The 23,290-nt window shown below is 36.2% G+C and overlaps 1 protein-coding gene and 1 pseudogene across 1 annotated transcript in view; both read left to right on the forward strand.

The window, feature by feature from the left end:
* Positions 1-14,833, forward strand: part of LRRC63 (leucine rich repeat containing 63) — an 86,345-nt gene extending 71,512 nt beyond the window's left edge. The window contains exons 7-9 of the mRNA XM_016219177.2: positions 328-411; positions 4,627-4,866; positions 14,563-14,833. Of these exons, the coding sequence (XP_016074663.2) occupies positions 328-411; positions 4,627-4,866; positions 14,563-14,722 (484 nt within the window). The 3' untranslated portion in view covers positions 14,723-14,833. The remainder of the gene's footprint in view (positions 1-327; positions 412-4,626; positions 4,867-14,562) is intronic.
* Positions 14,834-18,193: 3,360 nt separating this feature from the next.
* LOC107541975 (cell division cycle 7-related protein kinase pseudogene) lies at positions 18,194-20,154 on the forward strand (annotated as a pseudogene).
* The last annotated feature ends 3,136 nt before the right edge of the window (positions 20,155-23,290 follow it).

Raw genomic sequence — 23,290 nt, forward strand, 5'->3', positions numbered from 1 at the left:
TTGTGATTTCAGCCCTAGTAAATAAATGCAGCAACTAAAAAAAAATATATATCTAAATATTGTTAGGAATTTCTCAGGTGACTTTTTCTAGATGGGACTTTACCTATACCAAACATTTCAAGCCAGTCTTAATAGACAGATGAATAATTTTTAGGAAATCTTACTTTAATTATACCATCTATAATGTAGAAAAGTCTATATAAATTTCAAGATCTTAGAAAAATATTAGTTTCCCTCTATGTCTACCTATTTACACATGTATTTTTTAAGCTTAGTCATAACAAATAGGTAATCATTTTTACAATTTATTTTCTCTTTGTACTTAAGGTTATTTTCTTTGCTCCACCTTGAGGAACTTGATATTTCCTACAATAGTATTGCTTCTATTCCAAATGAAATCCAGAAACTCAGGTATTTTGGGAGTAGTAAGTACACACAAAATCATATCCCTCTGAAATGTATATTTGGTGATGATGGAGAAAATTCAGTTCCTTCATTTGTTTAATAACCATCAAACATATGTGAAACATAAAGTTTACCAAAATGTAATTTGAATGATTAGTGTACAGTATTTTTAGGACATAACATTTTCAGTAATTATTTAAAGAACAATACTGATGACCACTTAGTAGAATGAAAAGCTACTTTTGTCCATTTTTTCATGTGTGCCCCTATTGTTCTTATCAGTTTTATTTTACTTTTTGTAAGGAGATAGATATAGACAAAATGTTAATCATACACAATGTAATTTTAATACTAAGCTCTGATTCTCACATTATTATTTTTTTAAAATATATCTTTATTGATTTCAGAGAGAGGAAAGGAGAAGGAGAGAGAGAGAAACATCAGTGATGAGAGAGTCATTGATTGGCTGCCTCCTGCAGGTCCCCGACTGGGGATGGAGCCCACAACCCGGGCATGTGCCCTGACTGGAAATCAAACCTCGATCACCTGGATCCCAGGTCAAGGCTCAACCGCTGAGCCACGCCCGGCCGGGCTCTCACATTAATTTTTAAAAAGTCTCTGAAGTTTATCTATGTCCTTCTAGGTCAGTACTGAACTATTTTGATTATGACTTTAGAATAATTTTTAATAACTATTAGGGAGATTAGATTTCCATAATAGTCTCTCAACCATTCTCTTTAGATCATGATCTTTGAGATATTTGATATAATTCCACACCTCTCCTCACCTCCAAACGCATAAACACAACATTAGGATTTTAATTGGAATTGCCTTGAGTTTACATATAAATTTTTAAGAATTCACATTTCTGATGATAATAAATCTTTTTGCCCTAAAACATAGTATATATTTTTTTATTTGTTCAAGTTTTACATTCTTCATAAGAATTTGTGACTCACTTCACATAGTCTTTTATCTTCTTACTAACCTTTCTAAGTATTTTATAATTGTGTTGCTACTGGGAATGTAATATTTTCTCTAATTTTTATTTCTAACTGACTATTGCCAGTACAGAATAGGGAAAAGCTATGTACTTCTTTACATTAATTTTAAATCAATTATGTAACCAAATAATCTTATTAGTTTTGGTTGAGTTTTACTAGATTTTCTTTGGTTTTCAAGAAGCATAAACTTATCTTCAACAAAATTAGATACTTTTGTCTCTACTTTTCTAATATTTATACCAATTATTTAATTTCTTTGTATTTTATTAGGGGAATTGAAGCTGTTCACATTTATAACGACTGATATATTTATTTTTTTGCCTTCCATTTTACTTTGTTTTTACTATTTACTTTCTCCTTTTCCTATTTATCTTTAATATTTTTTTTCAAGATTTTTTTCCCTTTTTTCTTCCTTGTTAATTTTGGAACTCTACTCTACTGTACTTTCTCAGTCTCTTATTAGCTCTCATCCCTTTCCACAAACTCACCCCCCACCATCATGGTCTGTCTCCTCACTGCTGCGTTCTCCCGATAGCTGAGACCTTTAGAATACTTTCATCTTCCTGCTTTCCTGCATTCTTTCCCAATGAATTCACCCCTTATCTAATTATAGGCTTTGCTGAGGCAATTTAGGAACTTTTATTTCAGATTCTCATTAGTATTTTTCCTTTCATTCTGTCTCTTTACTTAAAGTATATTATTAGCACTTAGATCTCACAAGCTTAAGAAATAAAACAATGCCTCCCATGGGTGGGCAATCTCACATTATAGCCCTTTTCACAAGCAGTCTCCACCCTCATATCCCCCTCTGGCTTCCAAAGTTGCAGGTAAGGTACCTGTTGCCAGTTTAATTTCTTTTTCTCTTTAAGTGGTTCTTATTTTTATCTGGAAAGACTATGATTTTCTCATTATCCTTGATCTTCAGAAATTTGGTCAGATTATGCCTAACAGTATGTCTTTTGTTATAACCTGTTTAAAAGTGTTCTGCACCCAATTCCACTCTGGTAGGGAGGCACATCAACAAGCAATTCTTGGACATCAGCTGGGTGCACTACAATTCAATTCAATTCTGACACTATCTAATTCAAGATAGCATTAGATCCCACAGGTGAAGGGCTGGGTCCCACAAGACTGCCTCCCACTTCAGATGCCAATAGCAAGCCCAGGTTATTGCCTGTACTTCTGCCTGCCTTGTAAACCAGAGGTTCCCACAATCCCTCTTCTGCTATAATTAATTTGCTAGAGCAGCTCACAGAACTCAAGAAACCTATTTACTCTCTAGATTACCAATTTATCACAAAGGATATATATTAAAAAATACAAATCAATAGCCAGATGAAGAGATACATAGAATGAGATCCTGAACAAAGTAGCTTCTGTCTTTGTGGAGTTTGGGGCTCAACACAGTGGCACATTGAAGTGTTCTGGTTCCCACATCTGGAAGCTCTCTGAAACCCTTCCTTTATGGTTTTTATGGAGGCTCTATTACATAGGCAAAATTGATTAAAGTATTGGGCATCAGTGATTGATTCAACCTCCAGCTCTTCTCTGCTCCCCAGAAATCAGGGAGTGAGACCAATAGTTTGACCCCTCTAGTCATGGTTGGTTGTGCTGGCAACCAGTCCATCCTCAGGTGCTTTCCAACAGTCACCTCATTAACATAAAACTAGTTGTGGTAAAAAGGGACTTGTTATGAATAACAAGGCACCCATTTCATTTTTATGGTTCTGAAGCAATTTCAGGAACTGGGGAGGAGACCAAATATAACAGATGTTCTTGTTGCTCCTATGGCTCTAAAAATTCCAAGAGTTTGGGGAGCTGTGATACAGAAACTGTGGGTTAAGGACAAATATGTATGAGAAATATATTTTGGTCATCTGAGTGGACAAATCTATGTTTCCTATAAATCATGATATCATGCCTGTTTTTCTTGGAATTCACTGAACTCTTGTAATCAGCAATCTATTTTGAATAATAATAGCCCTGCTGGACAGAGTAGTCTTGGTTTCAGATCCATGCTTTTTACTATCTTGAACACTTCATGCCATTCCCTTCTGGCCTGTAGAGTGTCTGCTGAGAATTCAGCTAACAGCCTTATGGGAGCTCCTTCATGGGTAACAGATTGCTTTTCTCTTGCTGCCTTTAAGATTCTCTTTTTGCCTTGAATTTTTGTCATTATAATTATGATGTGTCTGAGTGTGGGCCTCTTTGGGTTCTTCTTTCTTGGGACTCTCTGTGCCTCCCAAACTTGTGTGATTTTTTAATTTATTACCAAGTTAGGAAAGATTTCTGCTATAATTTCTTCAAACAAGTTTTTTAATCCCTTGCTCGCTTTCTTCACCTTCTGATACTCCTATGATGCAAATATTTTAGGTTTCATGTTGTCCCACAGTTCCCTTAAAACTGTCCTCTTGGTTTTTAATTGTTTTTTCTTTTAGGTTCTCTGATTGAGTGATTTTTTCTTCCTTGTCATCTAATTTTCTGATCCAGTCCTCAGCTTCCCCTATTCTGCTGCTTATTTCTTCCAATGTATTTTTTATTTCTACTATGTCATTCTTAATTTCCTTTATAGTTTCCATATCTTTTTCATGCTGTTGAATATCCTTAAAATCAGTATTCTGAACTCTATATCTGCTAGATTGCTTATCTCCAATTCATTTAGCTCTTCTTCTGGACCATTCTCTTGTTCTTTCATTTGGGACATTTTTGGACTCCCAATTTTGGCTGCTCCTTTTGGGTTGTTTCTATGTATTAGGTTGGACTGCTAAGATTCCCAGTGTTTGCCTTAGGAAAATGGTTTTATATGTCTTGTTTGTTTTTCTCTTCTGGCTGCTCTGTCTTTGGCTCAGGTCTAATAGTAGTCTGAGTACCATCCAGAGCACTGAAAGTGTTAGTGGTGTAGCAGGAGGAGGTTTTTCTGCTATGTTTGTGATTATTATTTCTTTTTGTATAGTAATGATATGTTGCAAAGACCGAAAATACAAGCTTAATTCTACTACTCACACAAATGCTTATTATTATTATTATTTTTCCAAAATAATATATTGGTTCAGTTGCTTTTTAAGTTAATTTTCTTTATTCTAAGTAAGTACTTAAACACTTGTCTTTTATCTTTACTAAGTTTTGTAGTAATTTTCAGGAACATTGGAACAGAATTTTGCTTCAGTATTATAAATTGCATAAATGCCTTTTAAAGCATGGTTTTCTTTATTTGCAGATCACTTAAAAAATTGGTTGTTGACGGGAATGACCTGACATCTTTTCCATCTGGAATTTTGAAGCTTAACCTAAAAAAAATCCTATTTGAAAATAACTACACTCATCCTATTCTTTGGAAAGAGAATTCTTTGAATAGTCCACAGCGTCTTACTCAACTTACTTCTTTGTTCTTTTTGAAAAATAATCTGTCTGATTATTATGATGTGATCCCAGTTGAAATTCAAATGTTACTAAACTGGTAAGTAAATTCTGAAACTCTTTTAACCAAAATTCACTGTTAAGCATTTAAAATTTTCTTTATTACAGGCTGAGATGACAGTTTTACTGTAAACACACACACACACACACACACACTCACACACACACCTTGCATCACACACTACACATCAAAACATACACTCAATTCTTTAAATTTCTCTTTCTGGCTCTTCAGGCATAAAAATGTTGTCTGAATTCAGCCTGTCTTCTAACAGTGTAAAGTTATTACTTAAATCTAATGTGAGATACAGATTGTTGAGGTGTAGCTGGCAACATCTATACAGTTGTATAAATCCTGTCTATGAATCACTACAGATGTAAAGTGCATTCTTAAAAAAAAAAAGAAGAAGAAGAAGAAGAGATTCTTCAGTCTCAGGCACACTGTGCAGGGAAATTATTTAGTTTATTCTAACTTTTTAGAGACCAGGAATAGAGCAGAAATATACAGAAAAACTTCTTTTACTCTGGGCTCAATGGCCAGTGTGAGACTCATTGCCTAATCTCAGGACTAGGGTTCTTAAACTGCACACACTTTCAGTCTACTCAGGCTTATCTACTATTTCCCTTAGATGGTGTAAAACTATTTTTACTGCAGTACTGATCATCAGTGCTTGTATTATTATTTTACTATTATTATTATTGTGTTCAAAATATTACAGAAGACAAAAAATTTTTCTCCTCATTGACCCATTCCACCCCCCACCCCCTCCCCAGTCCTTCACCACAACATTGTCTGTGTCTTTGGGTTATGCATATATGCATATAAATTCTTTGGTTAATCTCAACCCCTCCACCCGTCTGAGATTCATCAGTCTGATCCATGCTTCTGTGTCATTGAATCATTTCTGTTTATCAGTTTATTAAGTTCTTCAGATTCTACATATCGGTGAGATCATCTGATGTTTGTCTTTCTCTGCTTGGCTTAGCATAATATTTTCCAGGTCCCTCCATACTGTTCCAAATGGTATGAGATCTTTCTTCTTTACAGCTGCATCGTATTCTATGGTGTAACTGTTTCATGCTTTTTGGTCCACTCATCTTCTGATGGGCACTTGGGCTGTTTCCACATCTTAGATATTGTAAATTGGGCTGCTATGAACATAGGGGTGCATATATTCTTTATGATTAGTGTTTCAGGATTCTTAGGATATATTCCTAGAAGTGGGATCACTGGGTCAAAATCAGTTCCATTTTTAATTTTTTGAGGAACCTCCGTACTGTTTTCCGTAGTGGCTGCACCAGTCTGCATTCCCACCAGCAGTGTACTAGGGTTCCCCTTTCTCCATATCCTCACCAGCACATGTCATTTGTTGATTTGTTGATGGTAGCCATTCTAACAGGTGTGACATGATACCTCATTGTGGTTTTAATTTGCATCTCTCTGATGATTAGCGATGTTGCTCATTTTCTCATGTGTCTCTTGGCCATCTGTATGTCCTTTTTGGAGAAGTGTCTATTCAGGTCCTTTGCCCATTTTTAAATTAGATTGTTTGTCTTCCTCTTGCTGAGTAGTATGAGTTCTTTGTACACTTTGGAAATTAGCCCTTTATCAGATACATCCTTGGGAAATATGTTCTTCCAAACTGTGGGGTTCCTTTGTATTTTGAGGTTGTTTTATTTTGCTGTGCAGAAGTTTTTAGTTTGATGTAATCTTATATGTTTATTTTTTAATTTTTTTCCTCTTCCCTTAGGAGATGTATCAGTTAAAATTTCACAATGTAAGATGTCTGTGACTTTACTGCCTATGTTTTCTTCCAGGATTTTTATGGTTTTGAGAGTTACATTTAAGTCTTTTATCCATTTTGAGTTTATTTTTGTGTATGGTAAAAGTTGGTGGTCTAGTTTCATTCTTTTGCATGTACCTGTCCAATTTTCCCAGGATCATTTATTGAAGAGGCTGTCTTACTCCATTGAATGCTTTTGACTCCTTTGGTAAATGTTAACATACCATAATGGTGTGGGTCTATTTCTGGGGTCTCTGTTCTGTTCCACTGATATATTTGTCTGGTGTTAGACCAATACCAGGCTGTTTTGATTACAATTGCTTAGTAGTAGTTTGATACCTGGTAAAGTGATCCCTCCCATTCTGTTCTTTTTTCTCAGGATGGCTGCAGCCATTCAGGGTCTTTTTTGGTTCAACATAAAATTTTGGAATAGTTGTTCTAGCTTTGTGAAATATGCTATTGTATTTTAATAAGAATTGCATTGAATCTATAAATTGCTTTGGCTAGTAAGGACATTTTAATTATATTAATTCTTCCAATCCATGAGCATGGTATATTCTTCCACTTGTTGATATCGTCTTCTATCTCTTTTTTCAGTGGCCTGTAGTTTTCTGAGTACAGGTCTTTTACATCCTTGGTTAGGTTTATTCCTAGGTATCTTATTTTTTTAGATGCAGTGGTAAATGGTATTCTTTTTTCAGTTTCTCTTTCTGAGAGTTTATTGTTGATGTTTAAGGATGCCATCAATTTCCAGATCTTAATTTTGTATCCAGCTACCTTGCTGAATTCATTTGTCAAATCTAGTAGTACTTTGATGGAGTCTTTAGGGTTTCCTATGTACAATATTATGTCATCTGCAAATAATGACAGTTTTACTTCCTCTTTCCCAATTTGGATCCATTTTATATATTTTTCCTGTCTGATGACTGTGGCAAGGACTTCCAATTCGATGATGAACAAGAGTGGTGAAAGTGGAAATCCTTGTTTTGTTTCTGTTTTAAAGTTTAGTTTTTGCCCATTGAATATAAGGCTGGCTGTAGGTTTGTCATATATAGCCTTTATTATGTTGAGGTATGATCCCTCTATTCCCACTTTGCTGAGAGTTTTTATCAAAAATTGGTACTGGATTTTGTCGAGTGCTTTTTCTGCATCTATTGATATGATCATATGGTTTTTGACCTTCATTTTGTTTATGTGATGTAACACATTTATTGATTTGCGGATGTAATATGAGCCTCGCATTCCTGGAATAAATCCCCCTTGGTCATGGTGTATGATCTTTTTAAAGCATTTCTGGATCCAGTTTGCTAGTGTTTTGTTGAGAATTTTAGCATCTATGTTCATCAGGAATATTGGCCTGTAATTTTCTTTCTTTGTAGTGTCTTTATCTTGTTTTGGGATTAGGATGATGCTGGGCTCATAAAAAGAGTTTGAGTTTTCCCTCCTCTTGAATTTTCTGGAATAATTTGAGGAGAATAGGTGTTAATTCTTCTTTGAATGTTTGGTAAAACTTGCCCATAAATCCATCTGGTCCAGGACTTTTGTTTGCTGGGAGTTTTTTGATTACTGCTTCAATTTCATTAGTTGTTATTTGCCTATTCAGGTTTTCTGCCTCTTCCTGATTCAGCTTTGGAAGACTGTATGCATGTAGGAATTTGTCCATCTCACCCAGGTTGTCCAGTTTGTTGGCATATAGTTGCTCATAGTATTTTCTTATGATCCTTTGTGTTTCTATTGGGTTGGTTGTCATATCTCCTCTTTCATTTCTGATTTTATTTATTTGGGTCCTCTCTCTTTGTTTCTTGGTGAGTCTGGTTAAAGGTGCATCAGTCTTATTTATGTTTTCAAAGAAGCAGCTCTTGGTTTCATTGATTTTTTTTTTTTTTGATTTTTTTTTTGGTCTCTATGTCATTCATTTTTGCTCTGATCTTTATAATTTCCTTCCTTCTACTTTCTAGGGCTTTCCTTGCTGCTCTTGTTCTAGTTCTTTTAGTTGTTGTGTTAGGTGGTTTAGTAGAGCTTTTTCTTGTTTCTTGAGGTATACCTGTAACCCATTCATTGTTTAATAACATGTTATTTAGCTTCCATGTGTTTGAATTTTTTTTTTATAGTTGTTGAATTCTAGTTTCATGGCATTGTGACCTGAGAAGATGCTTGATATGATTTCAATCTTCTTGAATTTGTAGAGACTCCCCTTGTGCCCTAACATGTAGTCTAGTTTTGAGAATGTTCCATGTGCACTTGAGAAGAATGTGTATTCTGCTGTTTTGGGATGAAATATTCAGTAAATATCTATTAAGTCCATTAGATCTAGTGTGTCATTTAAAGTCTTTTTCCCTGTTTATTTTTTGTCTTGGTGGTCTGTCCAGTTCTCACAGTGTGTTGTTAAAGCCCCCCACTATGATTGTGTTGCTGTCGATCTCCACCTTAAAGTTCACCAAGAGAATTTTTTATATATTTAGGTACTTCTATATTGGGTACATATATATTTATAAAGGTTATATTCTCCTATTGCATTGATCCCTTTAATATTATGTAGTGACCATATTTGTCCCTTGTTATGGTCTTTTGAAGTCTATTTTGTCAGAAATATGTATTGCTACTTCAGCTTTTTTTTACCATTGCATGGAATATTTTATTCCATCTTTTAGCCTCTGTGAATCTCTTGCTCTCAGGTGGGTCTCTTGTAGAGGTGCTTGTATTATTGATTTAACAAATATTTGTTGTTTGCCTAAGTAAAGTACTTTCTCAGGAATGTATAATTTACCAATATTGACTCCGTAAAGGACAGAAAACCTGAACAGATTAGTAACCATTGAAGAAATTTAAGTTCCTGAAAAAAGGTGATTAAAAATGTACCAATAAAAACTAATTAGACCCCAAAATTTCCAATTTTATTATTATTATTTTTAATCATTATCCAAGGATATGTTTATTGATTTTAGAGAGAGAAGAAGGGAAGAAAGAGAGAAAGAAACATCAAAGTGAAAGACAAACATCATTTGGTTTACTCTATAACTCACCCCAAATGGGTTATCTAGCCTGCAACCTAGGTATGTGCCCAGACTGGGAATTGAACCTGCAACCTTTTTTGGTTGATGATGCTCCAACCACCTGAGCCACCCAGCTGGCTGGGGCCAAAGTTTCCAGTGTTAATGCATTGAGATGTCAGTGCTCATGAGATCTGGATGCACATAAGAAAGTAAGAAAATTTCCAAGGACAAAAAAATTTATTTTTAAATTACAATTTAACTAGTAAGTGGTAAATAGATATGAGATCAAGAGACTTGAACTCACCACAAATGTTTTTTGAGAGAATGCACTCAATTTAGACTTTGAATAGTTCAAAAAATTAAGTTTAAATAAATATTATTTTACAATTTAAAGAAATTTCCAAATATATGAAAAAGCAAGCTACTTAGATTAAAAGTCAGCAAAAACATTAAACAGATACAAATCTCTTCAGATATAACATCTTAGTTTTGTTTACAGAATATGAAATAGCTACTTTAAGTGTTTAAAGAAATAAAACATAATTTCAAAATTGCTTAAGGAACAAAAAACCATCAAATATGAACAGGTAAGTGTAAAAAATAAATTTTAAATAAAATGAAATTCTGGAAACTAAAAAATGTAATAGTTTATATTAACTTGGTGTTTGGGTTAAACAAAGGATACACACATGACTAAGTGAAGATTTAACATACATAGAGTCCCAGAAAGTGAGAATAGAGAGAATGTTGGGAGTTGTTGTTCAATGAGATAATGACTATAAATTCTCAGAAGTAATCAAAGATGTAAATTCACAGACACTGAAAGTTCAATACAAACTAAGTAAAGCATCTTTGTAGTGAAACTGAAGATCATCAAAGACAAAAATGATTAAACTATCATTTAAAATTGGAGAAGAAATAAAGAGCTTCCCTGACAAGAAAAAGGTAAAGAAGTTCATTACCACCAAACCAGTATTACAAGGAATCTTAAAAGGATTTCTTTAAGAAGAATAAAGAGCCCTAGCCAGTTGACCAGTGATTAGAGAATAGGCCTGAAGACTAAAGGGTCTCAGATTTGATTCCGTTATAGGGCATGTACTTCAATTGCAGCCTCTATCCCCCTCCCATATTGGGGCACATGCAGGAGGCAACCAATCAATGTCTCTGAAATCCATGTTTCTCTTTCTCTTTTCCACTCTCTGAAGAGCAATGGAAAAATCCTCAGGTGAGGATTAAAAAAATAATAAAGAAGAAAAAGAGAAACATAAATATGTATAATAAAATGGCAATAAATACATACTTACCAATAATCATTTTAAATGCAATTGGATTAAATACTCCAGTCAAAAAACATAGGACAGCTGAATAGATGAGAAAATAATATATATATATATACACACACACACACACACACACACACACACATATATATATATACACACACATACATACATATATATAATATATATATGTTGTCTACATATATATATATATATAATATATATATGTTGTCTACAAGACACCCAGTTCAGTTTGAAAGGCACGCATGGGCTGAAAGTAAAGGGATGGAAAAAATGTCATGAAAATGAAAATGAAAAAAAATCTGTGGTAGCAATACATATATACCAGACAAAATGACTTTAAAATAAAGGCTATAACAAGAGACAGAGAAGAACCCAGCAATTCTATTTCTGGGTTTTTATCCAAAGAAACCCAAAACATTAATTTGAAAAAACATATGCATCCATATGTTCATTATTTAAAATAGCTAAGACATAAAAGCAACCTAAGTGTCTATCAATAGATGAATGGATAAAGAAGTGATGCATATATACAAAGGAATATGATTCAGCCATAAAAAAGAACAAAATCTTGCCATCTGCAACATGGATAGACCTAGAGAGTATTGTGTTGAGTGAAATAAGTCAGACAAAGAAAGACAAATGCCATATGATTTTGTAACCTGTGGAAATGGGATCCTTTCACAGAGTTGCAAAGAAGGCATTCCAGGGACCCACTTATGGGGGGTTGTGGTGTGGGAGTTTTATTGTAGAAGCAAAATCAAAGGACTGCTCCTGGGTTCTCAATGTCTCATCTCAGTCCATCACTCAGTGAAAAAAAACTCAACCTTTTCTTTATCAGATCCAGAGATAGGGCCATTGTCCAGGCATTTTGGGCCATTGGTTCAGTCCATGTCTCTCAGTGGCACTCTGCCAGGTATTGTGCCCAGGCCTGGGCCAGTATGCCCCAGACCCCAGGTTACTGCTAGGGCTTCATGGTTGCTATAGACAGAGAACACGTGAACCAATGAGTCAAGCAAGTGAAACTAACCAATCAACTCCCCAATTTTTTGTAGGCTTGTTATGAGTCCACCCCCTAACCAATCTATTTCCTAGATCTTCTGGGGTTCTGTGTCCTTTATTCAGTACGATCTTTTTCCCAGGCTAGATGGATCCTTTTCCCAACCATCCTTTATGGTTGCCACCTTAGTTCCTACCGTGCATGACTCATAGTAGAAACACCTACCCCTGCTCCACCTTGACTTCTACTGGGCATGTGCCCAACAGAAGAATTTCTCCTGCTGTTTTTATCCCACCCCCCTCCACCTCCATATACCTGCTTTAGGGGATTAGGTCCGCAGAGCAGAGGATGCCGTGGGGTGTGTGTGATGCTATAACTTCCTAGTGAAATAAGCATGCTTATGCTAATTTATTATGCTTAATAATTTCTGATTCCCTTTGCTCCTTTCCTTTATTAATATTTAGCTACCTACACTAATAATGTCACTTAATGTGAAATCTAGAAAAAAATAAAATAAACAAACAAAACAAACAAATTTATAGATCCAGAGAACATTTTGATGGTTGCCAGATGCAAGAAGGTTAGGAGGATAGGTGGAAAAGGGGAAGGGATTAAGAAGTACAAATTGGTAGTTACAAAATTGTCATAGGCATGTAAAGTATAGCATATGGACTATAGTAAAAAATATTGTAACAACTATATATGGTGTCAGATGGGCACTAGATTTATCAGGCTCTTTCATAAGTTATAAAAAGTCTAATCACCATGTTGTACACCTGAAACTAATATAATATTGTATGTCAACTGTAATTGAAAAATAAAATATTATTTTTTAAAAAGAAAAAATATTTGGTCTGTGTACCCTTGGAATTTCCTGAGTGATGAGAGTGTCTCTTATTATGTTTAATGGGCTCCTTTCAATACTACCTGAGTTTGTGCAAATAAGGTGGCTTCTGGGAGCCCCTAGATAGTTTCAGGATGGGGAATGGTTGCCAGAAGATCAAGCTTTGATTAGAAGGTTGAACTTTCAACTTCACCCCCCTCCACTTCATGGAGGGAAGGAGAGAGGTGCTGAAGATTGAGTCCAACCACCAATGGCTAATTATTTAATTAGCATGCCTATTTAATGAAACTTCCATAAAAACCCCTAAGCAACAGTGTTCAGGGAGCTTACAATTTGGCAAATATATCTGGTGCCTGAAGAGAGGCACACTCCAATTCCACTGGGACAGAGACTTCTGCACTTAGACCTCACTTCCTCTGGCTATTCATTTGTGTCCTCTATTATAAACAGTAATAGTATGTGCAGCATTTCCAGAGTTCTGAGTGTTCTAACAAACTATCAAACCTGGTGAAGGGGCATCACTGGAACCCCAAATTTGTAGCCAAGTGGAGAAAAGGGTGGTAACCTGGGGATCCCCTACTTGTCACTGCATCTGCAGTAAGGGCAATATTGTAGAACTGAGCCCTTAAACCTGTAGGGTCTGGCACTTACTCCCTGTAATTAGTGTCAGAATTTAATTGAATTGACTTTTAGGACACAAAGCTGGTGTCTGCAAAAAATAAAAAGTTGGTTGATGTCAGAAGAAACCTCTAACAAATATGTAGTTTGCATGTTTTAATCATCATGTAAATGTCAAAAAATATGTCATTCTTCAACTTGTTTTTTATTCTAACATATTTTTAAGATTTATCCATATTTATTTTATATAGCTTTAGTTCATTAACTCTTGTATAGTTTTCTTCAGAATGACTATTTCTAATCCATTCTTTCTCCTGCTGGTGAACACTTGAATTGGTTCCAATTGTACTGTTACTAAGAAGTCAGCAATAATGATTTTAAAGAATATCTCCTTATGCAAATTTGCAAGTGTGCCTAGGTCATAGAGTATGTGTACCTTCAACTTAATGTAGAAATTGCCAGATTGCTCTCCAAAGTGATCACACCAATTTGTATGCTACCAAAAAAGTATCAGAGTCCCTGATAGTCTCATACAAAATTTTGTATCGTCTGACTTTTGCATTTTTCCCATTTGATTATTGTGAAATGATATTTTTTTGCTATTTTGTTTTGTATTCTCTGATTACTAATGAGTTTTAGAAGCTTCTCGGTGTTCTGTGGATATTCAGTTTTTTCTGTGAATAGTCTGTTCATGTACCAATGTTAATGTAACTAATGGGTTGATGTCCTTTTTAAAAAACTGAATTGTGAACATTTAAAAATATATATGGACACTAATGCTTCACTAGTTTATGTTAATCCCTTTATTTTTAAAATAACATTTATTTTGAATTATAAAAATAACATTTATTATAGAAATTTTTGAAAATACAGAAAGACATTATAAAGAAATTTAGAATTGCCTGTGATTACACTATCCAAGGATAATTACTGTTTTCCATTTGGGATCTATCTTTAGAGTGTTTTCTTACTATGAATTTATACTTTTTTATTTTAAAAAACAAGATTATTTTATACACACATATCTACTAGCATTTAATTGTTCATTTGTGTATGTCTTAGTTCCTCAATTAGATGCTAAGATCAATAATGATGGTCATATTTTCTACTACAGTGAGTCTTACATAGCATCAATAAAATATCTTTTGTTTAGTAGAAATTTACTATATATTGATTTAATGTTTCTTTCATTCCAGCACATCCAGATGTGAATGGTGTCTTGGTCCCAAGTTTGATGAAGATTATCGTGTCATCCAATCCTGCAATGTTTTCGGAGTGACACACCTTCCTGTTATGTTTCACGTCTGTTCTTCTTCCTGCTATAAGGCAGTAATCGAAAACAGCTGTTTAAGATAGTATCCCTGGTAAAAGAGTATCTCTAAATTCTGAGTTGATGATCATACAATGATTTTTGAATCCCACTTTAAAAGCCACTAAAGTTTTTATATATAGTAATTCATTTCTTTGAGAGTACAGGTTCTGTACGAAGACATTAGTGTTTTCTCATGTGAATCTTCTTTGTAATCCTAGCTCTTATGAAAGTTTGTGATTGTTAGGGAATTCTTGCAGAATAAATTAATTAAGAAGGATTAATGCAAGTTTTTGGATTTCAATAAATCTCTATAAAATTTCTTTCAGACAATATTTACTATAAAAAGAAAAATGTTAGAATCCTTTGCAAAAAGGATTTATCTTAAAACTGGCCTTTTCATGCACTCATTCTAAGTGATAACATTTCAAAGTCATCAATGCGGTTTTCCCTCACAGAGCTTCATAATGATGTATCCAAGTTCTCGACATTTGTTCATTTCTGTGGAAATTTATCCAGTGCCAATCATCTAAATTGTGGATTGCTCTTGGGAATAAAATTTAATTCCAGCCCTGGAAGGTGTTGCTCAGTGTTTAGAGCATCGGCCCACACACTGAAGGGTCACAGGTTTGATCCCTGGACCTGGAGGGGTGCATGCTGGAGGCAACCAATAATTGTGTCTCTCTCACATTGATGTTTCTCTCTCTCCCCCTTCTCTCTCTCTCTTCCCTCCCTTTCACTCTCTCTAAATATCATGGGAAAATATCCTTGAGTGAGGATTAACAAAAAATAAATAAAATTTAATTCCAGCCCTATATTTACTTGTTTGAATTTATTACCAAGGCTCTTAGAAAACTGGTACAATGTCTCACCCATATTGACCTTCATCTCATGAAGCCTGGTGCATAAGCTAGTGCCAGCATTCAACAGGCCTTCAGTGATAGCCTGGCAAGAAAATACAGTAAAACTTACACAAGAGGCTTTAAGATTTAGTATTTGTCAAGAAAAAGGTAAACAAGTATTTTGATATAACAATTTGTAAATAACTCTGCAATAAAGGTAAGGGTGCATATATTCTTTCGAATTAGTGTTTCGGGTTTCTTTGATTATATTTCCAGAAGTGGAATTGCTGGGTCATAAGAAAGTTTCATTTTTAATTTTTTTTTTAAAGTTTTCTTTTTTAATATATCTTTATTGATTTCAGAGAGAGGAAAGGAGAGAAAGAGAGAGAGAAGCATCAATGATGAGAGAGTCATTGATCGGCTGCAGCCCGCAACCTGGGCATGTGTCCTGACAGGGAATAGAACCCCGATCACCTGGATCCTAGGTCGAAGCTCAACCCCTGAACCACACCCGGCTGGGCTCATTTTTAATTTTTTGAGGTAACTCCATACTGCTTTCCACAGTGGCTACACCAATCTGCATTCCTACCAACAGTGCACAAGAGTTCCTTTTTCTCCACATTATCGCCAACACTTGTTTGCAGATTTATTGATGATAGCCATGCTGACAAATATGCAGTGATATCTCATTGTGGTTTTAATTTGCATTTCTCTGATGTTTCGTGATGTTGAGCATCTTTTCATATGTCTATTGGCTAGCAGAATGTCTTCTTTAGAGCAGTGTCTATTTAGGTCCTTTGCCCATTTTTTAAAAAAAATATGTCTTTATTGATTTCAGAGAAGGGAAGGGAGAGGGAGAGAAAGCAATAGAAATATCAATGATAATAGAGTCATTGAACAACTGCCTCCTGCACGCTCCCCACTGGGAGTCGATGCCACAACCCAGGCATGTGTCCTGACAGGGAATTGAACCACGATCTCCTGGATCATAGGTTAATGCTCAACCACTGAGCCACGCAGGCAAGGCTTTTGCCCATTTTTAAATTAGATTGATTTTTTGATGTTGAGTTTTATAAGTTCCTTATGAATTTTGCCCGTATCAGAAGTATTGGCAAATTATGTTCTCCCGTTCAGTGGGCTGTCTTTTCATTTTGTTGATGGTTTCCTTTGCTGTGCAAAAACTTTTTTATTTGATGTAGCCCCATTTGTTTATTTCTTCTTTTGTTTCCCTTGCCCGAGGTGATCTATCAGAAAAAATATAGCTATGAGAAATGTCTGAGATTTTACTGACTATGTTTTCTTCTAGGATTTTTATGGTTTCAAGTCTAACATTTAAGTCTTTAATGAATTTTGAGTTTATTCTTGTGTATGATGTAAGAAGGTGGTCTAGTTTCATTTTTTTGCACACATCAATCCAATTTTACCAACACCATTTATAGAATAGACTATTGTCAGCCCATTGCATGTTTTTGCCTGCATTTTCAAATATTAATTGACCATACAGGCATGGATTTATTTCTGGGCTTCCTATTTTGTTCCATTGATCTGTATGTCTGTTTTTATGCCAGTACCATGCTGTTTTGATTACTATAGTCTTGTAATATAGTTTGATATCCGGTAGCATGATTCCTCCAACTTTGTTCTTTTTTCACAAGATTGCTATGGCTATTCAGGGTCTTTTGTGGTTCTGTATAAATTTTTGGAATATTTGTTCTATTTCTGTAAATATGCAATTGGTATCTTGATGGGAATTGTGCTGAATCTTTTGATTGCTTTGAGTAGTATGCATCTTAAGGATGTTAGTTCTTATCCATGAACACAATACATGCTTCCACTTATTTGTATCTTCTCCAGTTTCTTCAGTGTCATATAATTTTCTGATTATAAGTCTTTTAGATCCTATAATTTATTCCTAGGTATTTTATTCTTTTTGAAGCAATTGTGAATGAGATTTTTTTTTTTTTTAGTTTCCCTTTCTGATAGTTCATTATTGGTGTACAAGTAATGCAACTGATTTCTGGATATTTATTTTGTAGCCTGCTACTTTACTGAATTCATTTATTAGTTCTAGTAGTTTTTTTGGTGGAATGTTTAGGTTCCCTATATACAGTATCATGTCATCTGAAAATAATGACCATTTTGGAGTAGCTCAAGTGCTCATTAGTAGATGACTGGATAAAAAAAGCTGTGATACATTTACACAATGGAGTACTAAGCCATAAAAAAAAGGAAATCTTATCTTTTGCAAACAGCATGGATGGGCCTATAGAGTATTATGTTAAGTGAAAATTGCCAGTCATAGAAACACAAATACCATATAATTTCATTTATATGTGGAATCTAGTGAACAAAATAAACTAACAGACAAAATAGAAACAGACTCATAGATACAGAGAGCAGATTGACAGCTGTCAGAGGGGAGGGGGGTTGGGGACCTGGGTGAAAACACTGAAGTTATTAAGCAAAATAAATAAAAGAATAAATAGCCTCTTAGACACCAACAGTGTGGTATTTACCAGAGGTATAGGGAGTTGGGGGAGAGTAGAAGAGGGTAAAGGGCAGATAAATGGTGATGGAAAGAGACTTGATTTGGGGTGTTGAACACACAATACAATATACAGGTAATGTATCATAGAATTGTACATCTGAATCCTATAAAACTTTACTAACCAATGTCACCCCAATAAATTCAATTTAAAAAAATTAGTACAGGAATATATGTTTAATCTGTTCAAAGCTTTGAAATGCTTTCATCAGTTTGGTATTGTTCACCATGATGTTAAGCCCAACAATTTTTTAAATGATAGAATCCTGAATAAGTACTTCTTGGTAGACTTTGGTTTAGCCTAAGGAACCTTTGATGCAAAAATAGAGCTTCTCAAATTTGTCCATTTAGAAGCTCAGCAGGAAACTTGTTCAGAAAATAAATTCCACGTAATCACTGGAAACAAGGCTTCATTGAGTGGCCCAGCAGCCCACCACAAAAAAGCTCTGTTAAAAGGCCCTGCACAAATACACAGATTAAACAAGGAAAAGATGGAAAGGATGGATCTGTAGGCCTTTCTAGCACACTGTGTTTAGAGGAAGAAATTTCAATATATACAGCTCCATTTCACACGAGAGCCCTGCAGTGAAATTTGTGAAACATGGATGTATCATCTAGAAAGTTAGCAACAAAAATAAGACTGTTTTCCCAAATGATACAAATAGTAATGTAATGAAGAAAACTACCAGTTCTGGCCCAGCTAGCCTCACCTGTGACTGTTATGCAACAGATAAAGTTTTCAGTATTTGCCTTTCAGGGCAGCAACAGGTTGCCCTTAGGGCAGATACGCCAGGATCCAGAGGCCTTAACAAGTGCCCCAATCAAACTATAGCAATTAACATGTAGCCTGCGGGTGTCATATTTCTTACTTTGCCTCATGGATGATATCCATTTTATAAAGCAGGTGATGGTTTAACGTGTTTGGCTCAAACTATGACAATTTATGGATCCAGAGAAACTAGCCAAGCTGCTAAAACTTTTGGTAAATCAATATTGTATAGCAAAGAAATTTCAGCACAATACTTGAGAAAACTCTGTGAGAAGCTCAGTGTTATAGATTCTTATACTCTCAAATTAACAACTGATGTACAATGTACAAGGGCCTGTTTTTCATGACCCAGCTTTTTCAGAGAAATCTGACCATAAAGTTTCTCACTTCATACAAACACTTCAAGTACAGCCCTCTGGAATTCATTGCATAAAGTGAACAGAAATGGCTGTGAGGATCATTTTGATGCATATACTACCAACCTAAAAGTTTTGGGCAAGGTATCTGATGAAGCTTATGACCTGCTTGATAAACTTCTAGATCTTAATCCAACTTCAAGAATAACACCAGAGTTTGGATGTGAATACCCTGTCTCTATTACTTGCTGAAAGTAAATAAAACTGCCTTGTTGTGGTAGGCAGCTATTAGAGGAGAGCTTGGCTGGCCACTTCAGAAGGGTGGGCCAGGCAAGGCTACACAGAGGACGGCAAATGAGGGTGCACTGGGATCCAGGAGTGCCCCGCAGACCCCAACCAGCTCCCCTGGATGTGAAGGCAGGCTGAAGGCTGTGGGGATATCCAGACTTCCTGAGAAGTGGGTGGTGCAGCCCCCTGCTCCACACTACCATAGATAGGGAGCAGCAAGGAGTCTCCTCCGTTGGCCAAAATGGCTTAGGGGGAGGTTCTTACACCCAGTATACCAAAAGATGAATGGCCAGGGCCCAAGCACACCAAAAGCTAGAAGTATGAATGGATAGGGCCCCAGTTGCCAAAAGTTAGATAGATGAATGGACAGGGCCCAAGCAGCCGAAAGTTAGCAAAATAATTGGATAGAAAAAAATAGCCCTCCCCTTGCTATCTCTATAAGAACCTTGGACTTCAACAGGAAGGGGAGATGATCTTTGAGAAAGGAGTTTACCATTATTCCAGGTCATGCACCTGAATAAAGTTCTCTTTTATTTGCACCAGCACCTGCCTCATGAGTTTGTCTTTTGTTGTGGCAGGCAGCTGAACTTGCGTTTTCACTTACATTGTGACAAAAAGAACAGCAGAGGATTTGTTGCATCCTTTTAAAAAAGATATGAACTTGGAATCCTTTTTTTAAAATTTAAATTATTTAATTTAATTTAATTTTTTTAATTTTAAATTTCTCTTTATTGTTGAAAGTATTATGAATGTCTCCCTTTTTCCTTCATTGATCCCCTCCACTTTGTACCCCTCCCCCCAGGCCTTCACCCCACTATTGTATGTGTCCATTGGTTATGTATATATGCATACAAATTCTTATCTCTCTGCCTACTCACCACCCTGCCTTTCCTCTGAGATTTGTCAGTCTGTTCCATGCTTCTATGTCTCTGGATCTATTTTGTTCACTGGTTTATTTTGTTCATTAGATTCCACATACGAGTAAGATCATGTGACATTTGTCTTTTCTGATTGGCTTATGCCACTTAGCATAATACTCTCCAGGTCCTACCATGCTGTCTCAAAGGGTAAGGGATCCTTCATTTTTACAGCTGCATAGTATTCCATGGTGTAAAGGTCTAAGAAGGTGCTTGATATGATTTCAATCTTGTTAAACTTGTAGACACTTGTTTTGTGTCCTAATCTGTGGTCTATCTTTGAGTGTCCCATGTGCACTGGAGGAGAATATATTCTCCAGCTTTGGGGTGAAATGTTCTGTAAATGTCAGTTAAATCCATCTGATCTAGGGTGTCATTCAGAGCCATTGTTTCCTTGTTGATTTTTTGTCTGGAAGATCTATCCAGTAAAGTCAGTGGTACGTTAAAGTCCCCTACCATGACTGTATTGCTGTCAATCTCTCCTTTATAGTCCTCCAGAAGTTTTTTCTGTTTTTTTACAGCCTGTGTGGGTCCTTTGTTCTGAGGTGGGTCTCTTGTAGACAGCATATATTTGGGTCTTGTTTTCTTATCCATTCAACTATCCTATGTCCTTTAGTCAGAGCATTTAATTCATTTATATTCAAGGTTATTATTGATAGGTACTTATCTATTGCCATTTTATTTCTTTATGCTTATGTTTCTCATTCTCTCTATTTCAACTTCTTAATACAGCAGTCCCTTTAACATTTTTTGCAATGCTGATTTGGTGGTGGTAAATTCCTTTAGCCTTGTTTTGTCTGGAAAGCTCGTTATTCCACCATCTATTTTGAGTGATAGCCTTGCTGGATAGTTTCTTGCTGGAGTTTCTTGGTCTCAGATCCTTGTTTTGCATTACCTTGAATACTTCATGCCATTCCTTTCTGGCCTGTAAAGTGTCTGGTGAGAAATGAGCTGACAGTCTTATGGGAGCTCCTTTGTGGGTAGTAGATTGCTTTTCTCTTGCTGCCTTAAGATTCTCTCTTTGTCTTGGAGTCTTGGCACTTTAATTATGATGTGTCTGGGCTTGGGCTTCTTTGGGTTCTTCTTTCTTGGGACTCTCTGTGCCTCCCAAACTTATGTGACTTTTTCCTGCACCAAGTTAGGGAATTTTTTCTGTCATTATTTCTTCAAACAGGTTCTCTAAGCCTTGCTTACTTTTGACCTCTTCTGGCTCTCCTATGATGTAAATATTGTTATGTTTCATGGTGTCCCAAAGCTCCCTTAGACTGTCCTCCTATTTTTTTAATTGTTTTTTTTTTTCTTTTAGGTTCTTTGATTGAGTGATTTTTTTTCTACCCTGCCTTCTAATTTGCTGATCCAGTCTTCAGCTTCCCCTATTCTGCTCTTTATTCCTCCCAATGTTTTTCTTATTTCTACTATGTCATTCTTAATTTCCCGCATAGTTTCTATATCTTTTTTCATGCTGCTGAGCATCTTTATGATCAGTATTCTGAACTCTATATCTGCTAGATTGCTTATCTCCATTTCATTTAGCTCTTCTTCTGGAGAATTCTTTTGTTCCTTCATTTGGGGCTTGTTTTTATTGTTTCCCCATTTTGGCTGCTTGTTTGGATTTGTTTCTATGTATTAGGTAGGTCTGCTAGGACTCTCAGTCTTTTGGATGGCCTCTGGTGCAGACCAATGTCAGGTGCTGTTTATGATTGGCCTTGAGTACCCTGTTTGAAGTTTTCTACACTCCACAGCTTGTGGTTTTCTCTGCTGGAGCTGGATGTGTTTTCACAGGACCAAGATGTGCATCAAGGTCTGCTTTTCTAAGCCCTGGGTCCAAAAGCATATCAGGGAAAGATTCAAAGCACCCAGTGGTTGTTATTCAGTCTCTTAATGAGCCTCAGGCTATAGAAACTCCACAGGGTGGGGCCAGAGGTTTTCCAGCAGGGTGGGCAGTTGCTCCCCCACCCCTAGGCAAAGCTGTTTGAAAGATAAATGTCTGCCTGAGAAAGAATGTCTTCTGCCTTATGGGGGAATGACAGCTCAACGGTCCAGATGGGTGTCCTCTGAGATCTATTCCCTTAGCCAGCTCCCCCCCCATCCAGCTCTCCCACAGCTCTAGTCCATTCTGCCCTCCCTCTACTGGAGCCCAAGATGAGTGGCTGCACACAAAACTTGTGTGTTGGTCCTTTAAGAGGGTGCCTGCGTTTCCAGCTATCTCTCCCTGGCAGACAGAAATCTGGGTACTTTTCACAGGCAAATGTTATGTGGGTACCTTTCACAGTTCTGGTGCTGTAGGCTGAGGGACCCAGCCTGCAGCTTAGGCCCCAGAGTCCTCAGTGGAAACCCCCCACAGCTGAGCTATCCCTCAGGACCTTCAGCTGCTGCCGCGGGAGCCCAGCCAGCACTCTAGGGCCTCTGCACTTCCTACCAGTCTCTATACGGTCTCCACTTTTCCTCCTTGGTTATGAGAGTGCTCCCCAGCTAGTTTTCAGTTTCAGCTGATTATTCAGGATGGTTTTTCTATATTTTAGTGGTAATTCCAGTTTGGTCCTGGGAGAGTGTCAGTGTAGCTTCCGTTCAGTCTGCAGGCAGCCTGGATCCTCCTGAGTTTGTGATTATTATTCTTCATTTAATGTTTCCTGTTGTGTATTGTGAGGTGAGGTGAAAGAGTTTTGTGCATAGCCATAACTTCTTGATTAGACACCAGGGAAGGATGAATATTTATTTTAAAATTTTAATATTAGATTCCCGACAGATTGTGAAACAGGTGCCTGGGATAGTTCTTTGGATTAACAACATTATCTTTGAGTTAGACTCATCCAAGGAGAATCAGCGCTTCAGTTTCCCTAATTACTTGTCATTCCCATATGCAGGAAAAGGAGACTTTTTTGCCTAGTACATAGGGGT

The sequence above is a fragment of the Miniopterus natalensis genome, chromosome 2 (genome assembly GCF_054644295.1).
Source record: "Miniopterus natalensis isolate mMinNat1 chromosome 2, mMinNat1.hap1, whole genome shotgun sequence".
NCBI lineage: Eukaryota > Metazoa > Chordata > Mammalia > Chiroptera > Miniopteridae > Miniopterus > Miniopterus natalensis.